This window comes from Schistocerca cancellata, chromosome 4, assembly GCF_023864275.1.
Source record: "Schistocerca cancellata isolate TAMUIC-IGC-003103 chromosome 4, iqSchCanc2.1, whole genome shotgun sequence".
Lineage (NCBI taxonomy): Eukaryota > Metazoa > Arthropoda > Insecta > Orthoptera > Acrididae > Schistocerca > Schistocerca cancellata.
Window position 1 is genome coordinate 833,009,643 of NC_064629.1, and position 23,122 is coordinate 833,032,764.

The window sequence follows — 23,122 nt, forward strand, 5'->3', positions numbered from 1 at the left end:
ACACCAAAAATTCCGCGGGCTACTTGGCTGAATAAATGTTTTGCAGAGCACTTCAGCTTCTCTGTAGAAAAGCCAATTGTGTGTGAAATTGCTCAAGAACTAGCCTCACACTTTTTCTGAGGGATAATTATACTTTTTGCCATCATTGTATGATTTGTAATCTAGGAAGGAACTAAAATACATATGAAAAACTAACCTCGAAGCGTGAGCTTTTTTAACGTGCATTACTGCATTACCCTTGAAGATTTACCAAACACAAATGAGTCAGTAAAATTTTTATAATGGTATAAAGGCTGATCTTGTGGAACCAGAATATTTCTAAATGGCTGGTCCTCAAAGTGTTATATTTTGAATGAGATTCGAGTTCTCCATGCTTTAAGAAGTTCATCACACATTCCCACAGGCAACATAATTCACCTTGTGTAAAAAGAAATTTACTCTGGAACTGACGCTTCTCAAATCACCATTCACAGTATTTTCCCATGACCCGTCAGAAACATAATCTTTGTCCTAAAGCCATTGACACATTTTGCCATCAGCAGATGCTTGTGTGTGCTTTGTGTTGTTTGTTGTTGTAAATGGAGGATTTTCTTTGCAACTGAAGTTTTATTTTGGTGTTATTCTCTCGTTTATATTTTATTGCTGCAGTGTTATTCTGCAGTAGCAGACTGAAGTAAATTCTCTGTTACAGTATCAGTTCTTACCAGGCAAAATTACAAAAAATTAACTGAAAACTAAAACAATGAAAAATTCCTAGTGTTGTAAAAATGCCCTGGTTTTTCCCACATTTTTCCTGGATGTAAAAATTACCAGGTTTTCCCAGATTTCCCAGAGTGTATACACCAAAACCAAAAGTGAATAGTGTACTGCTAGTACATTGTTGGCAAACAGAAAAATCAAAGTTGGCTGAACAAATAACTTTGTGAAAATTCCGTGAATGCATATGCTGCCACTGGGTGACCATTTCATTATCATGATAATAATTATTATACAACAATTGTATATGCAATTGAGGTCCTCTGTACACATCTGCATAATACATTGCTCTCCATGAAACGCAGCACTACATATTGCATGTTCCTACTAAAATTTCAGTCCCAGTCCATTACAGTTGTACCAACACTGTTTCAGTATCAAATGCTATTTGGTCAAAAGGCTGTAACAACACACTCTACATGCTAATGCAATTATTAAGGGGATATGATGAGAAAAATGTAAGACATGGGAGAATTACCAAACTACTGAAAAATTATACTGAAACAGTAACTTTGCTTCCGCTGTTTTGTGATAGATGGCAGTAGTGGCAAGTGGTGGTGCAGGTGGTTGGTCAACATAATGCCATCAAAATATTAGTCAATTTGTGATTTCATCATGAAGTAATTATCAATCACATACGTCAACTTACAAGTCCAGTTCTCGTCATTTGTGGGAAGTTTTTATATTTTTGCTCTAACATGAAGAAATCTGTGGCTGAGGCTCAGAAGGTAATGGGTAAGACCTACGGTGAGGCACCTATTAGTGAAAGGATGTGCAGAGAATGGCTTCAAGAACGGTGATTTGGATGTCGAAGACTGGCATGCGGGTGGAAGAGAGTAGGTTTCTGAAGCTACTGACACTGACAGAAACAATAACAGTGATTGCTATCACAAGCAACTGATGCATTTGAGACTAGCACTGAAATAATTGGAAATGTTGAAATGGGAAGTCCGACTCCACCCGCTGTATTCTGCAAACATAATCTGTCTAACTACCACCTTTTTCGATCCACTGCACATGGCCTGGCTGATCAGCACTTCCGGTCATTTGTACAAGTGCAAAATTGGATCAGTTCATGGATTTCCTCAAAAGACGCCCAGTTCTTCCGCCATGGGATACATATGCTGCACGAAATAAGGGAGAGAGTAGTCACCAGCGATGGCCAATACTTTCAATCGTAAATTTCTTTTAAGTTTTTTGCAATAAAGCCACGAAATTCATTAACAAAATGGTGGAAACAAGGTTGTACACCTAATTAAAAAACTATGAAACACTGTTTCACCACTGATACAAAGTTACAAAGCTTTGCAGTACAGAAGGGGTTTTAACAAACATGCAGAAGGTGACGACACGTTTAGGAACTGTTGCTCAAACAGTACAGTCAACTCAATGGTACAAAATGTCACTGTAAAGATTTAACAAACTTAATAGATGTGCCCATGCTTTAGTAGTTTAAACAAGCACTTATAGTGAGTGTAAACATTAAGAATTGTAAATATCTGTACACAATTCACTGCTCAGCCCTTCTCAATGTTTTCACTATGGATGTATATAACTTACATATAAAGTTAGATGGCATAAGTAGCTCAATATAAAAAATTATGAGCAAACAATCCGCAAGTAAGCTCTCACCTCAGTATTTCACAGTTCTGAACCAAATAACGTTACATACACATGGTGTACTTGCCAAAAATTGTTATTGTGTACCGGGTCTAGAAGTCTTCATTTGATTACCATTTAGAAGATAATAACACTTAAGAGCTGTTCAGACAGAACCAAAACATGTCACATTAGTGTGTTTACTTGGCATGGGGAATGTAATAACAAGTCACAAATTGACTAACAAAACAATATATTTTTACTAACAGTATTGTGTTTTCCAACACACAACTATTTCACATTCAGGTTTCATTTCTAATACTGAAGCACAGTTACTAAAACATAATCATGTCGTCAAGCTCTCATCATTATTGCAATAAATATGTGTGGGAGGGGCAGGAAAAGTCAGGGTATACAAACAAGAATAACAAGCTCAAAGCAACAGATCACATCTGTTCAAATGCTTTGAAATATGCCTAACATATAAAACCTCTATTTATAACATTTTAAGGATCACAGTTCACTGGTACAATCTGTGTAATTTAACTATCAAGTAAAGCTATAACTAGAAAAGAAACACAATGAGTATTTTCTTCATAAAAAAACACATTACTGGGAGTAAATGAAGTAAAAAACGAAACAAACAATAAAGAAAAAAAGGAACATTTTTATCTAAAAATAAGTGGAATGTTTGAATGGCAAAGGAGACCAACTTCAGTCTTATATTTCTGCAAAGAAATGGTGCCAACTTTTTAAGGTCACTGAAATTTGCATATTGACATTGAGATATTGTCATTTATCCACCAAAAAACAATTTCCTTAAAATAGGAAAATGTCCTTTAAAAATGAAAAATACTGTAAATACTGTCTAAGGTTTTCTGTCATGATAGTACAAATACGTTATGAACTAGGCTCTGATAAATTAATATTTCACTGTACAAACTACATCAACACATTACAATATATTGTTCGTGGAACATGAAATTACCAACAGTACATAACTATCAGATTTTCAGTAATAAATAGTTACTCAGTTACTACAAACAACTATTCATAAATATATTACGCACAGAGTATATACATTTTTGCTCGATTTCTAAGTATTTTTAAAAATTAACATTTCATTGTGTTCATTAACTTTCCGCACATAAATAGTAGGCTACTTATGATAATAAATTCTTCATATGCATTCAGCCTCACAATGGTTCTAGGAAACTGTGCTGCAGGCCATTTCTTTACAGCATAAAGTAATGTCTCAGCTCAGTGACACTTTTGTAACTCTAAAAGAAATACATCTGATAATTGGTACAATTTTTCTGCTAAACAGCATACACCAAAGCTCATGTGCAAACTGCACAATTCCAGGTACCATAAACACGAATAATTTCTCTTACAAGAAAGTAGTAGCAGCTTTTTCATGAAATGGTTCGACGTGGGGTGACAGGTGGAGTGGAGTTGGCAGTTCCTACCCTTGCAGGAATTGGAGGAGGAACACCAGCTCTTGCTGGTACTGGTGGTGGTTGCGCTCTGTCAGGGATAGGTGGCGGTGGTAGCTGCCGCTGTGGCAGAGGTGGTGGCTCCATCTCTTGTGCATTACTACCTGATGAGTCTAATCGTGGAGGAGGTGGAGGGGGCCCACTTGGTCTTGCTGGGCAGTAGTCATCCTGAATCTCCTCATATATTGCATTGCTGTCTTCCTGTTGGTTGTAGACTGTCTCTGGAGGGGTGGTAGGAATTTTCTGTTGCACAGGTAAGGGTTTTGAAGGAACACTGATCACCCCTGCCTGTAAGAACAGTGTTTGAATCATCATGATACTCAAAATATAAATAATGCCAAATTACTTCTAACACATTAAGCCAGCATTTAGACAGTATGTAAAAAGCTAAATGTACTTTTAGTCATAAAACAAGCACTAAACAGGGACTTTCTAGACTAACAGAGGCAATTAAGTTACAACTTAATACGAAGGAAATGGATTATAGGCCATCAAAAAAGGTAATGTTTTTTTTTTTTTCGATAACAAACATACTCCTCATTTTGGCATATTCTATGGTCCAGTCCCTTGCAAGTCACACATGAAGGAAATTGAATAATTTCATTGATTTATTTGTATTTGGATAAAGTTTTACATCTGCAAAATTAAAAGTACTGGAAGAAAGGAGAGAAGCAAGTTTTGGATCAAACACTGTGCTGACAGCAAAGTCATTAGAGATTAACATAATCTCCAACACGGCAATAATGAGGGAGGAAATCAGACATTCTCTTTTCAAAGATACCGTGCCAGCATTCACTTAATCAATTTAGGGAAACAATGAAAAACGTAAGTTAAGATGGGGATTTGAGCATTGCTTCTTCTGAATAGAGTCCACAGCACCACCTCAATTGGTGAGAACACATCAGGTATTAATTCAGCACCATAATAAAGGGGATAAGTAATTAACTACAGCCTTGCTGAAAGAACTCTCAACTATCATCACAGAATTTACTTGAAGTTATTTCAGGGTGTCACATGAAAAAAAAAAACAGAATTGAGAGACAAATTTCAACCTCTTTCCTCCTGAATAAGTCTAGTACCATTTTGACCATGCACACAGTGCCTCCTTACTTGGGTCAGCCATTTTTATTATACTGTGGGGTGTTATGTAAATATGTTGCGATTCAGTCTCCTACAACAAGCAGTTTACAATAGTTGATATCCAAGAAATACTGATTTAAGTTACCTCAAACACTTCAAAATTGTGTACTGCGTAGTCATGACTGTTTTCATGTGAGCATTGGTACAAAATTATATCTAACCATCTAGATGACCCTCCATAGACCAATGAAGAATGGAAACACTTTCTGTACAGGATTTGATTTAAAAACAGATAATCATTTTTAGGAAACAATATATTACGTAGAATACGTAGACAAAAAAGTGTACAATTAGAAAGAAAGGAGGTGGTGTGTGTGTGTGTGTGTGTGTGTGTGTGTGTGTGTGTGTGTGTGTGTCAGAGAGAGAGAGAGAGAGAGAGAGAGAGAGAGAGAGAGAGAGAGACCAGGGGGATGGGGTGGGGGCAGGGGCAGGGAGAGGAGATCCACTGTTGGGAAGTATGCAAAGATTTGTCCATGTAAAAGAGGACATTAGATGGCACTCGCAGCTCCCTCCCAAATGGTAATACACTCCTGGAAATTGAAATAAGAACACCGTGAATTCATTGTCCCAGGAAGGGGAAACTTTATTGACACATTCCTGGGGTCAGATACATCACATGATCACACTGACAGAACCACAGGCACATAGACACAGGCAACACAGCATGCACAATGTCGGCACTAGTACAGTGTATATCCACCTTTCGCAGCAATGCAGGCTGCTATTCTCCCATGGAGACGATCGTAGAGATGCTGGATGTAGTCCTGTGGAACGGCTTGCCATGCCATTTCCACCTGGCGCCTCAGTTGGACCAGCGTTCGTGCTGGACGTGCAGACCGCGTGAGACGACGCTTCATCCAGTCCCAAACATGCTCAATGGGGGACAGATCCGGAGATCTTGCTGGCCAGGGTAGTTGACTTACACCTTCTAGAGCACGTTGGGTGGCACGGGATACATGCGGACGTGCATTGTCCTGTTGGAACAGCAAGTTCCCTTGCCGGTCTAGGAATGGTAGAACGATGGGTTCGATGACGGTTTGGATGTACCGTGCACTATTCAGTGTCCCCTCGACGATCACCAGTGGTGTATGGCCAGTGTAGGAGATCGCTCCCCACACCATGATGCCGGGTGTTGGCCCTGTGTGCCTCGGTCGTAAGCAGTCCTGATTGTGGCGCTCACCTGCACAGCGCCAAACACGCATACGACCATCATTGGCACCAAGGCAGAAGCGACTTTCATCGCTGAAGACGACACGTCTCCATTCGTCCCTCCATTCACGCCTGTCGCGACACCACTGGAGGCGGGCTGCACGATGTTGGGGCGTGAGCGGAAGATGGCCTAACGGTGTGCGGGACCGTAGCCCAGCTTCATGGAGACGGTTGCGAATGGTCCTCGCCGATACCCCAGGAGCAACAGTGTCCCTAATTTGCTGGGAAGTGGCGGTGCGGTCCCCTACGGCACTGCGTAGGATCCTACGGTCTTGGCGTGCATCCGTGCGTCGCTGCGGTCTGGTCCCAGGTCGACGGGCACGTGCACCTTCCGCCGACCACTGGCGACAACATCGATGTACTGTGGAGACCTCACGCCCCACATGTTGAGCAATTCGGCGGTATGTCCACCCGGCCTCCCGCATGCCCACTATACGCCCTCGCTCAAAGTCCGTCAACTGCACATACGGTTCACGTCCACACTGTCGCGGCATGCTACCAGTGTTAAAGACTGCGATGGAGCTCCGTATGCCATGGCAAACTGGCTGACACTGACGGCGGCGGTGCACATATGCTGCGCAGCTAGCGCCATTCGACGGCCAACACCACGGTTCCTGGTGTGTCCGCTGTGCCGTGCGTGTGATCATTGCTTGTACAGCTCTCTCGCAGTGTCTGGAGCAAGTATGGTGGGTCTGACACACCGGTGTCAATGTGTTCTTTTTTCCATTTCCAGGAGTGTATTATTATTGAAATCTCATCAGCTTGATTTTTCCACAGTGGAACATCTACTTTAATGTCAATTACAATTTTACCATAGAAACACATATTTTAATCTAAAAAAATTTACACAAACTGTAATTTCTACAGATATGAATCCTAATTATGATGCAATGCATCAGAAATGTTTGCAGGTACCCCCAATGGTGGCAAAGCTTTATAGAATCACTGTGCCCTTCTTTGGTTTCACCTGACAATTCCAGTAAGCGAACGTCACTGGCATGTTCAGTGTGCTCCCCCTTATATCGAATGTTACAATGAAAAAGCCTTTCCACATGAGATGCAAGACAATGTGACTTAATAGTTGCTAGCCCCTTCTGATGCAATATAAAACTGACAAATTTTCCATAGAGAGACAATCATATGGATGAATGGTTGTATCATTCATGAGAAGCTAACTTGAGCAGTAGTGAAAGCAGTTTACATGTAATACCTGGAGGAGAGAAAAAAAAATGATGGAGTCAAGTAGAAACATTCTTCTGAACTGTAAAAACTATGCCAATCCTCAGAACTTCTGTATTGGTTCATTCCCACAATACACAGTGTCCCATTTATATTGCTCACCCAAAATAACTTTTTTTCTTATGCATTAAATGAAAAATTGTTTCCACCAATGCTTTTATCCTCATTGGGTAATTCTTGCTGACAGTATGTGTTTTATGTATCACCACAGATGTAGGAGATATGGGGTAGAGGTTAAATTTTTTAAATGGAACCATGTACAATTTATTCAAGAATACACTCACCCTCTCCAAGAAATATTCAAAAATGTACCCCACTGAATCATTTTATCCATGAAACTAGTAGCTATGGAAATGATAAATAGCACATAACTTGAAACTTCCTGGCAGATTAAAACTGTGTGCCAGACCGAGACTCAAACTCAGGGCCTTTGCCTTTCACGGGCAAGTGCTCTACCATCTGAGCTACCCAAGTATGACGCACAACCCGTACTCACAGCTTTAATTCCGCCAGTACCTCATTTCCTACTTTCCAAACTTCACAGAAGCTCTCCTGCGAATCTTGCAGAACTAGCACTCCTGGAAGAAAGGATACTGCGGAGACATGGCTTCGCCACAGGCTGGGGGATGTTTCCAGAAATAACAACACAGGTTTCTGAAGAATATCAGGAATCATGTTCCAGAATAAGTCAACAACACTGGATACAAATATACTGCATGTAATAAAATACAGCATAAAGGAGAAAAGCTAAAAGTAAACACACACACGACTGCCCCCCCTCCCCCCCCCCCTCTCTCTCTCTCTCTCTCTCTCACACACACACACACACACACACACACACACACACACACACACACACACACAAACAAAACAATTGATGTACAAAAACTGGATGAACTAATCATAGCACTTCTGTATATGTTAGATATTTGTGTCTTCCTTTGAGCACATGTTCAGCAAAGGTGGAGTCTGATTTATTTAATCTCCAGCTGCATTCATGTTCAGTCAGCCTTGTTGACATTGCCCAGCCCGTTTGACCAATGTACAGTTTATTGCAGTCAGTGCAGGTTATTTTGTAGATCCCACTGTTGCTTAGTTTATCTGTTTTGTCCTTCCTGGTGAATAGGAGATTAGCTGTAGTGCCTCTTACATAAAATGATGTTTTATAATTTTGGGATTTCAGTCTTTTGCCTAGGCTAGTTTTTCTGATAGCTTACCTAGATATGGTATAGTACAGCAGTTGGTTTTTGGTATGGTTGTTATTGCAGAGGGGGCATAAATGTAGGGCGAGATTTTCCTTCTTTGTTTCTTGTGTACGATTTTGTCAACTAATTCAGGGTTACAGCCATTGTTATATGCAATATATTTAATGGTGTGTACTTCTGTTTTGAAATTTTGTTTTTACACTGGCAACGCACCATGGAATGGAAGGCTGGATGTTTGTATGTTATTGGGTGTTGTGAACATGAGGATATTACTGTGTATGTTGTTGTGGGTTTTCTGTAAAATTTGAAATTATGTGTATTTGTGGTGATATCTATGTTAAGGTCCAAAAAGTTAATGGATTTTTCATCTAGTTCCATGGTGAATTGTATGTTTTTGTGTTGTGAATTTAGATGTTCTAGGAATGTGTTCAGTTGTCTGTTGGTACCTGTCCACATACACAGTACATCATCTACATATCTGTATCAGTATTTAATATTATTACTGAGAGGTTCATTTTCTAGGAACTGTTTTCGAAATTGTCCATGAATATTTCAGCTAAGAGGGGACTGAGAGGGGACCCCACTGCCAATCCTTCTAGCTGTTTATAAATGGTACCTTCAAATTGAAAATAATTTTGTTTCAGACATGTTTGGGTGGCAAAATTTATGTCTTCTACTAGTACTGGGTTGACACCTGCTCTGTATAATAGTTCTGTCAGAATATCAAGGCATTCTTGGTCTTATGTCAAAGCGGTAGGTGGATCAAAACAAAATGTCCAGACACTCTGTGACCAAAATGGTACTGAAACAGAGGATGACAGACTAAAGGCCGAAATACTAAATGTCTTTTTTCAAAGTTGTTTCACAGAGGAAGATTGCACTGTAGTTCCTTCTCTAGATTGTCGCACAGATGACAAAATGGTAGATATCGAAATAGACGAGAGAGGGATAGAGAAACAAGTAAAATCGCTCAAAAGAGAGAAGGCCGCTGGACCTGACGGGATACCAGTTCTATTTTACACAGAGTACGCGAAGGAACTTGCCCCCCTTCTTGCAGCGGTGTACCGTAGGTCTCTAGAAGAGCGTAGCGTTCCAAAGGATTGGAAAAGGGCACAGGTCATCCACGTTTTCAAGAAGGGACGTCGAACAGATGTGCAGAACTATAGACCTATATCTCTAATGTCGATCAGTTGTAGAATTTTGGAACACGTATTATGTTCGAGTATAATGACTTTTCTGGAGACTAAAAATCTACTCTGTAGGAATCAGCATGGGTTTCGAAAAAAGACGGTCATGTGAAACCCAGCTCGCGCTATTCGTCCACGAGACTCAGAGGGCCATAGACACGGGTTCACAGGTAGATGCCGTGTTTCTTGACTTCCGCAAAGCGTTCAATACAGTTCCCCACAGTCGTTTAATGAACAAAGTAAGGGCATATGGACTATCAGACCAATTGTGTGATTGGATTGAGGAGTTCCTAGATAACAGGACGCAGCATGTTATTCTCAATGGAGAGAAGTCTTCCGAAGTAAGAGTGATTTCAGGTGTGCCGCAGGGGAGTGTCATAGGACCGTTGCTATTCACAATATACATAAATGACCTGGTGGATGACATCGGAAGTTCACTGAGGCTTTTTGCAGATGATGCTGTGGTGTATCGAGACGTTGTAACAATGGAAAATTGTACTGAAATGCAGGAGGATCTGCAGCGAACTGACGCATGGTGCAGGGAATGGCAATTGAATCTCAATGTAGACAAGTGTAATGTGCTGTGAATACACAGAAAGATAGATCCTTTATCATTTAGCTACAAAATAGCAGGTCAGCAACTGGAAGCAGTTAATACCATAAATTATCTGGGAGTACGCATTAGGAGTGATTTAAAATGGAATGATCATATAATGTTGATCGTCAGTAAAGCAGATGCCAGACTGAGATTCATTGGAAGAATCCTAAGGAAATGCAATCCGAAAACAAAGGAAGTAGGGTACAGTACGCTTGTTTGCCCACTGCTTGAATACTGCTCAGCAGTGTGGGATCCGTACCAGATAGGGTTGATACAAGACAGAGAGAAGATCCAACGGAGAGCAGCGCGCTTCGTTACAGGATCATTTAGTAATCGCGAAAGCGTTACGGAGATGATAGATAAACTCCAGTGGAAGACTCTGCAGGAGAGACGCTTAGTAGCTCGGTACGGGCTTTTGTCAAAGTTTCGAGAACATACCTTCACCGAAGAGTCAAGCAGTATATTGCTCCCTCCTACGTATATCTCGCGAAGAGACCATGACGATAAAATCAGAGAGATTAGAGCCCACACAGAGGCATACCGACAATCCTCCTTTCCACGAACAATACGAGACTGGAATAGAAGGGAGAACCGATAGATGTACTGAAGGTACCCTCCGCCACACACCGTCAGGTGGCTTGCGGAGTATGGATGTAGATGTAGATGTAGGTATGTTTGTAAATAAGCTGCTTACATCAAAGGATACTAGTTTTGCAATACTTGATATTGGAAGGTCTTTAATTTTGTTGACAAGGTCCACTGAGTTTACAATTCCAAACTTAGATTTGAGTTTTGTTTTGGTTTCGATACAGGAATGTAATTCATTGGCGATTTTGTAGTTTGATGCAGTGTAGGTTGGAACAAGTGGTCTTAGAGGATGGTCTTTTTTGTGTCATTTAGGGAGTCCACACAGTTTACGAGCTGTGGGATTCATGTTGATCAAATATTTAGCTTCATAATCGTGTATTATACTTTTGCAGGACGTGGTTAAGTTTTTAATTTCATCATTAAAGGTTTTTGTGGGGTCTTTGTTAAGAACACAGTAGGTATTGGGTGTGAGCAGTAGTTTCACTTTTTCAACATATTTACTTTTGTCCAGGAGGACCAAGGTATTACTTTTATCTGCTCTTGTAAGAATTGTTTTGTTTTGGATGATTTTCTTCTTTAGGTTATTCAGTATGCTGTGGTCACTAGATTGAGTTGTAGTAGTGTTACACTTGACCATTTTTGTATTTCACGCCTTGCTATGTGTTTGGCTGCAATGTTATTATTTATTCTGTATTCTATATCAACTTTTAATACATCAAACCGCTTAGTGGAAGGTTTATGATGAGGAGCCTATTTGACACCTTTTGCTAACACTTCGATTTTCTTTGTGGAAAGGACTGTTTCTGATAAATTTACCACTTGTTATGAAAAGTTTTGTTCAGTTTTGTGTTTATGGTTGCACTTCGATGACATAGGTTATTTATTTTAAGTTTCTGGTGTAAGAACATATCATGGATTATGTTTTGCACTTATTCCCTCATTTCATTATCAAAAACGCCGAACTCACACTGATGTAGATTGCTTGTAATTCTCATGTGTATCACTTTTAGAAACAACCGAAACAAAACTTTTCTGAATGAGTGGTAAACTGAAGGAACATTCTGTCACAAATAATAGGAAATCGTCTTGTGAGCAATACAATATTCTTCACTAAAATTTGCAATGCCTTATCTGGACTGAGGTCAAGTTAACTTCTGCAATCTTTGCAGATACAATCCTGATTCACAATGGATGGATTGTAAGAGTAACAATTTCATTTACTTGTTGATCACTTTTACCATAATCCTCTCACTACCACATGAATTATCCTTAATAATGAGGCTGAACTGCACAAAGAGTATTGGGAGGGGGTACCAGATTTAATTGTGCAACATGCATCCTACAGACATGAAGGCTACAGTCATAGTAATGTTTCTTTTATTTATATATTCTTTCATAACAAACAGAATGACTAATTTCTTTGATTCAGTGTGTTCAGAATAATGTGACTTGCTAATACAGCTTAACACACAGCGTGCTAGCTTGCGAAACAGGGAGATGACACATATGTATGCCGGATTGTGACTCAAACCTGAGACTGTTGCCTTTTGTGAGCAAGTGATCTACCGACTAAGTGATTCAAGCACAACTCATGAACCATTCTCACAGGTTTACTTCCCAGTACCTCATCTACCTTCCAAACATCACAGAAGCTCTCCTGCATACTTTGCAGGACTAGCATCCTGGAAAAAAGGGTACTGCAGATACGTGGCTTAGCCACAGCTTAAAACAGTACTTACAGCTAGTGAAATGAATGTGTCCCATATTATATTAGTCAAAGGAAACTTTAAAACTTTAATCTTAATTGATTATGGATTTGAGTAATAACTGTACAAAAACAAACCTTAGGAACTTGTTTTCTGTGTTGATATGGTGATGCTCCAGGTGAAACACTCGGCAGAGGTGGTCGACCAGGGGGGGCTGGTCGGGGAGGTGCCTTTAGCGGCACATCAGACTCTTCACCAGGACTTGGACTGTATGATCTGTCCACACTATACACGTAATCTGCTTTGTCTGTACCTATAAGAAAATTTGTATTTCAGTTTCACAAATGTGTATTATTATGTATTTTAACTTAATATCACTTTTTACATTTGTACTAAACTAAGTATACTGGTTTTACAGTTTTATATGTGAGGGTAAGTTGATATTATTTTCTTACTTTCAGATTATTCTTAATGGATTATCACTTACACTCTTGATCAGTTGTGGATGACACATCACTTGACACCTCAGGTAAAGGTTCGATGTGATCGCATAAAGGTATTGTGTTATTGCTGCAGAGCTCTATTTCCTTCAGGGCCTGATCTTGCCAATTTGGAGTTTTTAAGGAAAGATTCAATGCATGACCACAAATCTGGAAGAAGAGAGAATTACTTTCCATTAAAAGAAGGTTTGCTATTAATGTGTAACACAAAAATTAAACGAAAAGAGTTTTGCCTGTAACAATGGACTTAATGATGAGAAATACACGTAGTTTTAAACATTCAAACAAATATGCACAGTGCTTATAAACAAAGCTGTACATTCCATGGTTATCACACTAATATTACTCATCAAATGCACATACAATGTGTTGCTTTTGAAGAAACTGTTTTTGCCTGGAAATGGTGAGCATACAATATTTACATCAGTGACTTTTTTACAATAGGTACTATGAAATTTAAGATTCTGATAAAACAAGCACCACATATACAACAGACATGATGATAATTTCTAGAGGAAAGCTTCTTACAAATCCAAGTGATACACAGATGGAAGAAAAAAAAATAGTTGAATGGAATGGAGAACAAATACATACAGAAGATGAAAATACAAGGGTTACAAAGAAGGTATATGGTAGTTGGTGGGAAGAAGGCAAATGTGAAAATGGAAAGAACAGAGAAACACTTTCAATTTCAGAAAAAAAGAATGGAAAAATGTTAATTCAAGGGAAAGATGTATTTATTTCCAGGTTTTGTAAATCACTCTTGCCAGTACTTCTATCAAAGAAAATGACGATTACAGTGACATGACCTGATGGAAATCTAAACACAGTGTAAAGACATTTTTTAATCTTTCATCATAAATTTCTGTTTATTTGTATACACAGTCCTACAGAATTTTAGAAATGATATTTTCCACCTGGACTGTTATTAAATCCAGTATATTTAATAATAGTCCAGGTGGGAAATGTCTTTTTTATCATAATGTCAAAGCAATGGAAATTATAAAATGGTACTTTATCTGATAATTCAAATTTGTGCACAGCAAATTTTACATGCCCAATGACATACACTGAGGGCTTGAAGTGGGGACCAAAACAATTTGGACTAGGGAACCACATTAAGAAAGATTCTAGTTTCATACAACATGAAGAGAGAGAGATAAAACAATGTATTCCACTCCCCTATGTTTACTGGGTGAAAGATTGAAAGTAATTTATGGTGACTATGGTAAGCATTAAATTTAAAGCCAATTAATGTGGTAAACACACACAATGCTAAGTAAAAAAAAAGAAAGATACAGTATTCACATGTCACACTGCACATTCATTCCACATTCAGGTTATTTTGCATCATACATGCAGCAGAAAGGAAAGTACATCAATTAAGGAACATGAAATAATTTATTCATCAGTTTAATACAAAAAATGTGGTTCACTGCGGAAGTGTCAGAGTATGGATCCAAAGGTACTGGGTTCAATCGCCAGTTAGTGATAGAATTTTTATCTGTCACTTTTCTTTCACATCTCACAATGTTTGTTAACTTTACAAAATGCTGAGTTACACACTGTGGTTCACAAACCACGTCGAACTGTAGGTTGCCCTATAATTGGTGCAGTAAATCTATTCAAATTTCTGAGGGTCGCAATGGCATACCACCTCTAACAGGACTGTGCTTGTTAGTTCATTGTGATGTCAAACTAACCTTTGGGTTGATGCCAGCTTTACCACTATAAAACGATTCATATTTATAGTTCTATACAGGGCAGCTCTTAATATGTTTGTTTCAGACTGGATTGTGGCTATGTTGCAAGACCTTCATTTACAACATATATTTGAACAATCATCAAGTAATAGTTAGATTATAAAAGATATTTACAACACCAGATGAAGAAATATCTTTGTCCGAGTGTATTTATCAATTCATTCACACACTGTGACTTTTGACATAAAATGTCAGAGCATGGGATACAATGAGGAACCCTAAGTGTTCCACAAATTGGGTTTTGGAATAATCTTGTTGAGTAAATAACTTCAGCTGAGGTGAAGCTGTGCCACATTTAACATAAGGAACACCCCTGCGAGAAAATGGACTCCAAAAAATGAGGCACTTGGGCATAGGCAGGAAAATGTGGTGTTTAAATAATTTATTTTAGACATGTTTCTCCAAGAAACATAATTGTACAATAATCTATTACTTCTGCCATTAGCGGAGGTTGCTACTGAATTTATAGAATACTAAGTAAAGACCTAATCAACAGAATTAGTTATTCAAACAGGTGCCAGGACAAGCCACCTACCTTTAGTCTTTTCTTTTTCACTTACACACAAACAGTGTACATCATGACAGTTCACCACTCTACTGACTAACCTTCGTAACCAGCAGATGGAGGTGCAGAATCCATGCTTCTGCAGCATTGCACTGCCTTCTTTAGTTTCTGCACCACCACTGCTGTGTTAATGGGTAAGCCACAGCTATGCCAGGTTTTTGGGTCCAGTGATTAACAGTAACTTCAGAGGACTGCTAGGCCTCAATGGCTCTGAAAACCTTTCCTATCTATATTTTCATATCTTTATTTTCACTGTACTGAGACACATGTAACAGATCAGTATTACAGATTATGTTTCCATGTACGCTTGAGTAAACTATTGTCTCTCTTTGGTAAAAGATAGGGATGCTATGTTATCAATGACAACTGTGATGACTATACTGAAAATAGTAGTTCAGTATATAAGATTTTCTTTTTCAAAGTAATCACAAAGAAAATACCATATTTATCCAAGAATATTTGACCCTGAATAAAAGATGACCCCTTTTATAAGATGCTACAAAAAATTTTATTTCTAACATATTCTGACCAATCAAACTTACTAACCATTTTATTAACATAAAGTATATGTGTAAAAAAGTTAACATTATATCTATTATAAACTTATATCATGTATTGATTTTCTACATTCTTATAATACAAGAAGAAATAAAATAAACAAAAAGAAATGATTTACACTACTTTTTACCCTCACTTTCTTTTTTGCTTACTATCTAAATCAGTCATTTGTGGTACCACTATTTTTGGCTAAAGTGAAGATATGGGACATTGCCGGTCGTGACGGTGTTTCTCTATTATTCAGAGAATGACAAGGGATCAGTTTTGTATAGCCAATGGGATGATAATTTCAAGTAACCAATGAGAGGTGAGAACCAAGACAATGAATTTCTAGCACTGAAATTGAAATCATTCTCTTTTTCACTATGGTAACAAATATTTGATCCCCCCCAGAATTACACGGTTGTGGTTGTGGTTAGGTTGGGACCTAAGAGCAGTGCATATATTGCTGTGAGTGAAACAGATATCAGTAACATTTATAATCTTTGTTCTCACAAATATTTAGCTATTTCCTTCAAATATGAAGAGGTTGAAAAATCAGCCAACCAGTTGCAAATAAAGGTTTATTAGCCCTTGACCTAGGTTTTGATATTTGTAAAAATATCTTCTTCAGTGGGCCTCCTTCTGAAGGAGATATTTTTACAAATATCAAAACCTAGGTCAAGGGTTAATAAACCTTTATTTGCAACTGGTTGGCTGATTTTTCAACATCTTTTCAGGTTTACACAACTGCTGTTTCACAGCCATGTTTAAGGTCCTCTAAATATGTTGTGATTTCTGAGCTGGGGGTTATGATGGGACCTGAGAACATGACCAGAACACAAGGATTCACCTATGCTGCCATACACTAATCCAGATACAGGAAGTTATAGTCTACTCCGAAACAGTGGATCACTGCTTTCCGAGGAGGAGGAGCGATGCTACATGCTGTGCCTTGTTCATCATGACGTAGATATTATACTCACTGGCTGGCAACGAGAAGGTCATCAGTTATTACCACACTCTGAATTTATTTATCAATTAACATTTGTGATTTCTGGAAGGTTCTGTAACTTGCAAGAATGTACTATGTACGTAAGTAATCTTTTGAACCAGGCAATTTTGTTCCATGAGCACTCTCATGTGAGCTCAATATAATTGATTGATTTTAGTGTTAAGTTTGCATTCTCGTTGACAGCTCTGATCTCCATAAATGCATCCTTTCGTTTCAACAACTCTAGTGGGTAATATACTATGTCTAAGTAAATAAGTGATAACGATGACATACCTGTGTGTGAGACTTGCTGGCTGCCACCAGAGCACATTGCCCATCACGAAATGTGACCCACATTGTGTCTTCAACAAATCTGACAAGAATTACTTCTCCAATTTGACTCAGTTCTTGTAGAAGAGCCATCATGAAATTATCATCAAAGAGATCTTCTCCCGTAGCTTCAGAATCAACTGCCTGTGAATTAAGTACTTGGACATTATGATATAATATTACCAAATATAACTGATGTGTAAAAAATGTAGAACATGCAGCTTCCATAAAAAAACAAATAATCTTCTGCATATAAGAAATAAGGAAATAAAGGTATCTACGTTTTGTGCTATAAATGATTCAATGTAATGAAGTGGCTGATAGCAGAAGGGTTTTAATAAATGACACAGATAGTAAATAAGAAAGGACAGTGACTACTTAGGAAAGATCAATACTATGAAATTAATACAGTTTGCAGTGGAAGATGATAAGTGGGAAAACTGTGACAAACATGAGCAAATGAAAAACATTCAGAGCAATTGACGAGTGGGCACAGAATGATTCCATGGAAGTTTGCCTTTCTTTTTCCATTCCTCACGCAATCTTATTTCCTTCACCCTCATACCTACATTGGCTCCAAATAGTATTCACAAGCTTTTATTATGTTTTAGGTTATTTTATTGATTTTGATTTTCAGTAAGTAATAATTGACTTTCTTCCATTTCCTGATCAATTAATCAGCTATTGTTTTCTGATCCTGGAGCACCCATACCACATCCAGCTACGAATCACATAGATTTACACAGCAGTATGATACATTACACAGTAACTGTGAGCACCTAGGCACAATATAACTATGCTCGTATTCTTTATTTTATAACAGTGATGGGCAGGACACATGTTACACATAATATGCTGTTCAACACAGTCAATTGTACCAACTACATGTGAGATCATATATTATCAATTACTGTCAGCATGATCCTTATGCTAATTCTTTTCCAAAAGCTCATTAATTGAAGCAACATCTACATTGTCTATACCTGAATTACCACTGTTGCATCTGGAGGCCCAATATCCTGAATAACTTCCATGAATATTTGGCTTCGGCGCTCTTCATCTACGTGGCCCACATCAATGTCAATTACTGCGATGACTGGTCTATGGTCACTTTGTTTCAGCTCAGCACGTCCATAATGCACAAGCCTTCCTGGATTCCAATCACTTGGTAAGTCTGCAAAAATAAAAACAGTAAAACTTTCTGAGATCTAAAACAATATTCAACAGAATCGTGTTTGATACTGTGTGAAAACATACACCATATAATCTATGTTTGTCAAAAATTTGCAGAACCAATGTTACGTCAGTAGTTAAATCACAGAAGCAACCTGGTGATTATATTAAGTCATTAAGTCAGTGATTAGTACAAATTGTGTGATAAAGTCATTGTGAATCCTCAAAATAAAGTAACATGCTGCAGCATGGGCACCACAATGTGGTCAAATCATTCTAGAGAGATATTGATTCACACGCCTTGCAGTGTTACCTACAATTTTTCTCAGGTAGTTGGTGCTAGGCGTACTGAACATAGATGGATATCAACAGTATACCATAAATGATCAAATGGGTTAAGATCAAGTGATATGGGAGGCCAAGCCATAGTCATAGTCACAAATTCATTTGGGGGCAACTAAAGAGTAGTGACATTTCACACAGTCATGTTGAAACATGCATCTCCAACGAAGTACTCTAATGTCAGAAAGACATGCAAGAATATCCACCTAACATGCACCAGTCTTTGATAACTAAAGCTAGACAATGTGATCATGTGTAAATGGCTCAGACAATAACTAAGCCACCTCCTGCCTGGACACTACTTTACTAACATACAGTCTCCACAGCTTCTTGCGCCATTCACAACAGCCATGGTGACAATTGCCTTAATAGCTAAACCAACAAACAAGATTCACTGGACCATGTTACACGTTGCAACTGTTCCATAGTGTTTGTGGGTTCATGCTGAGCATTTAACTCTGTGTTGAACAAAGGGACACAAGCCAGACATCTGTTGCATTTGTCTCTGTACAGACCTAGTGGAAATGGGTTCCTGAAGAACCATATTCAAATAGGTCAAATAGGTGATGATCTGGTCCACAGTAGACCACTGACAGCCCTATAAGGTTCTGTGGAGGTAATGTGATGTCCATTCGTCAAACACCTGGGATTGCCATATGCAGCCGTTTATGCATGCGGGAACATTATCTTTGTGATATCTAATATCTACCACTGACTGTTTACCATGAAACAAGAATTATTGTGTTACCTCCTTTTTAATAATGAGACCTAATGAATAGTGATTGAGTACTAACAAAAATTCCCTGCATTGAAGATGCGCAGCAGAGGGTGCCCCATACCAACCCACCGTTGCTGGATTCTGTTGGTGTTTCATGGCTGACTGTTCAAAGCTTCTACAAGCAGTGGTATAACATGTGGGACCACAGAACACAATGTCAGAATTGCGGCCGGAAAAAGATCCCGATTAAGAGGGGCCAGAGACACGTTTTAAGGCTTGTGAATAAAAATTGTTTCCAAACCCAACAGGAATTGTTGCAGGCAGTGAATGTAGTAGGTCCATCCCAATCTGTTGGGGAAATAACATTGTGATGGGAACTGCATGCAATGAACATTTAGAGTCAGTCACTTTGCAAGGGACCATTGCTCACACAGACACATAAAGATGACAACAGCAAAGTTCATGGGCTGGAAGAATATGTGACTGGTTGTCAGAACACTCCTTCATTCTATTACATCTCATCTCACATGGCGTGCAAAATCATTTGACTCTAACTCCATATTAAATCTGTGGGATATGTTGGAATGGCAGGAAAATGCTGACATCAGCACCCCTGCATTTTGGTGTAACTGCATCATCAGTGAGTGGCTTAACCTGGATGTGACACACCTGTATAGCCTTGTGGACTCTCTTCCTAACCACAAGTTATCGAGTGCATGGGTAGAATTACACACTATTAAATGATGCTTGAAATGGTTTCTCTAGGGTTGACTAATTTTTGTCCGATGATCTTGTGTCTCAACATAAGTTACCACAAAGTTTTCTGTGCCACGAGTCTCTTAAATGGTTTCATAATGGTCTATGAATTGAAATGATGTGAAAAGCCCATAACCACCATACAGTCAAGTAACAAAAATTATTTATAGTTCCTCTTCTTTTCTTGTGTCGATTTACTAACTTTTGCTTCAATTACAGACATTTTGATCACATGAAAAAAACCATTTTTATATGTTTCACTAGCTAGCTATTCTGGATTAGACATCTCTAATATTTCTCATAACTAAACACTGAACTTATAACAAGCTATGTAAGATCAAAGCAAAAATTAAAATGTTCATTAATATGGGAGAAAGGTCAGTAAACTAATGCTTAAAAAGTTTTTACCTGTAAATAAGATATACAACAACTATGGTATTCATTAATATGAACTAAGAACAAAAATTACTTCCACATTTCATGATTTAATCTCACTAGGTCACAATGTAAACACATGAATGAAAAAGTAGTCATACCCACGTCAGGGATCTGCTTCCGCCGCTTCCACAGTACCCTATCTGTCCATGCAGGTGCTCTGCATTTTTCACTTGTGTCATAGTCATCTGAGAATAGATCATACTTGTATGTTGGAGGGAAATTAATATTTCCTTCAATAAAATTTTTGAATACAAGACCTTGATCTTGTTGATTCTGAAAAAAAGAATTTTTGTCATTATTTGCCAAGTAATTTAGGTAACATGATCACTTCAATGGCATTTAAGAAAAGAATTTCTAACATAATTCAGAGTAACACACAAATAATTTACATACTTTCTGTGAGGAAAGAAACTTCAGGGGGGACAGAGGGGAGAATATTACATATATTACTCATTGCAAAAGCATACCAACGTTATTTTCAATACTATACAATAATTTTTGCACAGAGAAAATTATATCCAATGCAGCAACAAGATCATTTACGTCACACAACTCTTACTGGACAATATGTTCAGGATGTCTCAGAGTTAGGACACCTAGACTGCATCTGAATCCACATTTTGCTGGTGGAGTTGAAGGTGATAACTGGAAAATGAGTGTCCAGGCAAAGAATTTTCACTCATTACTCTCTCTCTCTCTCTCTCTCTCTCTCTCTCTCTCTCTCTCTCTCTCTCTCTCTCTCTCTCTCTCTCTCTCTCTCACACACACACACACACACACACACACACACACACACACACACACACACACACACACACACTCACTCTCTTCAGTATTTCTTTAAAAAATGTTAGTATCATCGTTTAGGTACATCAGATTACAAGAGGGGATGATAATGCTCAGTCAATAGAGTAGTGTAGAAGGCAGGCGGTAGGGAGATCATCATTCCACTCTTCTGGTCTGTCCCGTAGACTGCTAACTGTGTGTTAAACATTTAGTAGTGAATTTCTCTTTAGTGCATATACAGGGTGTTACAAAAAGGTACGGCCAAACTTTCAGGAAACATTCCTCACACACAAAGAAAGAAAATATGTTATGTGGACATGTGTCCAGAAACGCTTACTTTCCATGTTAGGGATCATTTTATTACTTCTCTTCAAATCACATCAATCATGGAATGGAAACACAGCAACAGAATGTATTAGCGTGACTTCAAACACTTTGTTACAGGAAATGTTCAAAATGTCCTCCGTTAGCGAGGATACATGCATCCACCCTCCATCGTATGGAATCCCTGATGCGCTGATGCAGCCCTGGAGAATGGCACATTGTATCACAGCCGTCCACAATACGAGCACGAAGAGTCTCTACATTTGGTACCAGGGTTGTGTAGACAAGAGCTTTCAAATGCCCCCATAAATGAAAGTCAAGAGGGTTGAGGACAGGAGAGCGTGGAGGCTATGGAATTGGTCCGCCTCTACTAATCCATTGGTCACCGAATCTGAGAAGCGTCCGAACACTTCGACTGAAATGTGCAGAAGCTCCATCATGCATGAACCACATGTTGTGTCGTACTTGTAAAGGCACATGTTCTAGCAGCACAGGTAGAGTATCCCATATGAAATTATGATAACGTGCTCCATTGAGCGTAGATGGGAGAATATGGGGCCCAATCAAAACATCACCAACAATGCCTGCCCAAAACATCCACAGAAAAATCTGTGTTGATGACGTGATTGCACAATTGCGTGCGGATTCTCGTCAGCTCACACATGTTGATTGTGAAAATTTACAATTTGATCACGTTGGAATGAAGCCTCATCCGTAAAGAGAACATTTGCACTGAATGAAGGATTGACACATTGTTGGATGAACCATTTGCAGAAGTGTACCCGTGGAGGCCAATCAGCTGCTGATAGTGCCTGCACATGCTGTATATGGTACTGAAACAACTGGTTCTCCCGTAGCACTCTCCATACAGTGACATGGTCAACGTTACCTTGTACAGCAGCAACTTCTCTGACGCTGACATTAGGGTTATCGTCAACTGCACGAAGAATTTCCTCATCCATTGCAGGTGTCCTCGTCGATCTAGGTCTTCCCCAGTCGTGAGTCATAGGCTGGAATGTTCCGTACTGCCTAAGACGCCGATCAATTGCTTCGAACGTCTTCCTGTCGGGACACCTTCATTCCGGAAATATGTCTCGATACAAACGTACCGCGCCACGGCTATTGCCCTGCGCTAATCCATACATCAAATGGGCATCTGCCAAGTCCGCATTT

The 23,122-nt window shown here is 38.9% G+C and overlaps 1 protein-coding gene across 1 annotated transcript in view; it reads right to left on the reverse strand.

Moving 5' to 3' along the window:
* Positions 1 to 2,591: 2,591 nt before the first annotated feature.
* Positions 2,592 to 23,122, reverse strand: part of LOC126184900 (synaptojanin-1) — a 133,369-nt gene continuing 112,838 nt past the window's right edge. Inside the window, exons 16-21 of the mRNA XM_049927547.1 lie at positions 20,938 to 21,112; positions 18,396 to 18,586; positions 17,377 to 17,556; positions 13,211 to 13,373; positions 12,861 to 13,036; positions 2,592 to 4,139 (exon numbers count right to left, since the gene is read on the reverse strand). Of these exons, the coding sequence (XP_049783504.1) occupies positions 3,771 to 4,139; positions 12,861 to 13,036; positions 13,211 to 13,373; positions 17,377 to 17,556; positions 18,396 to 18,586; positions 20,938 to 21,112 (1,254 nt within the window). The 3' untranslated portion in view covers positions 2,592 to 3,770. The remainder of the gene's footprint in view (positions 4,140 to 12,860; positions 13,037 to 13,210; positions 13,374 to 17,376; positions 17,557 to 18,395; positions 18,587 to 20,937; positions 21,113 to 23,122) is intronic.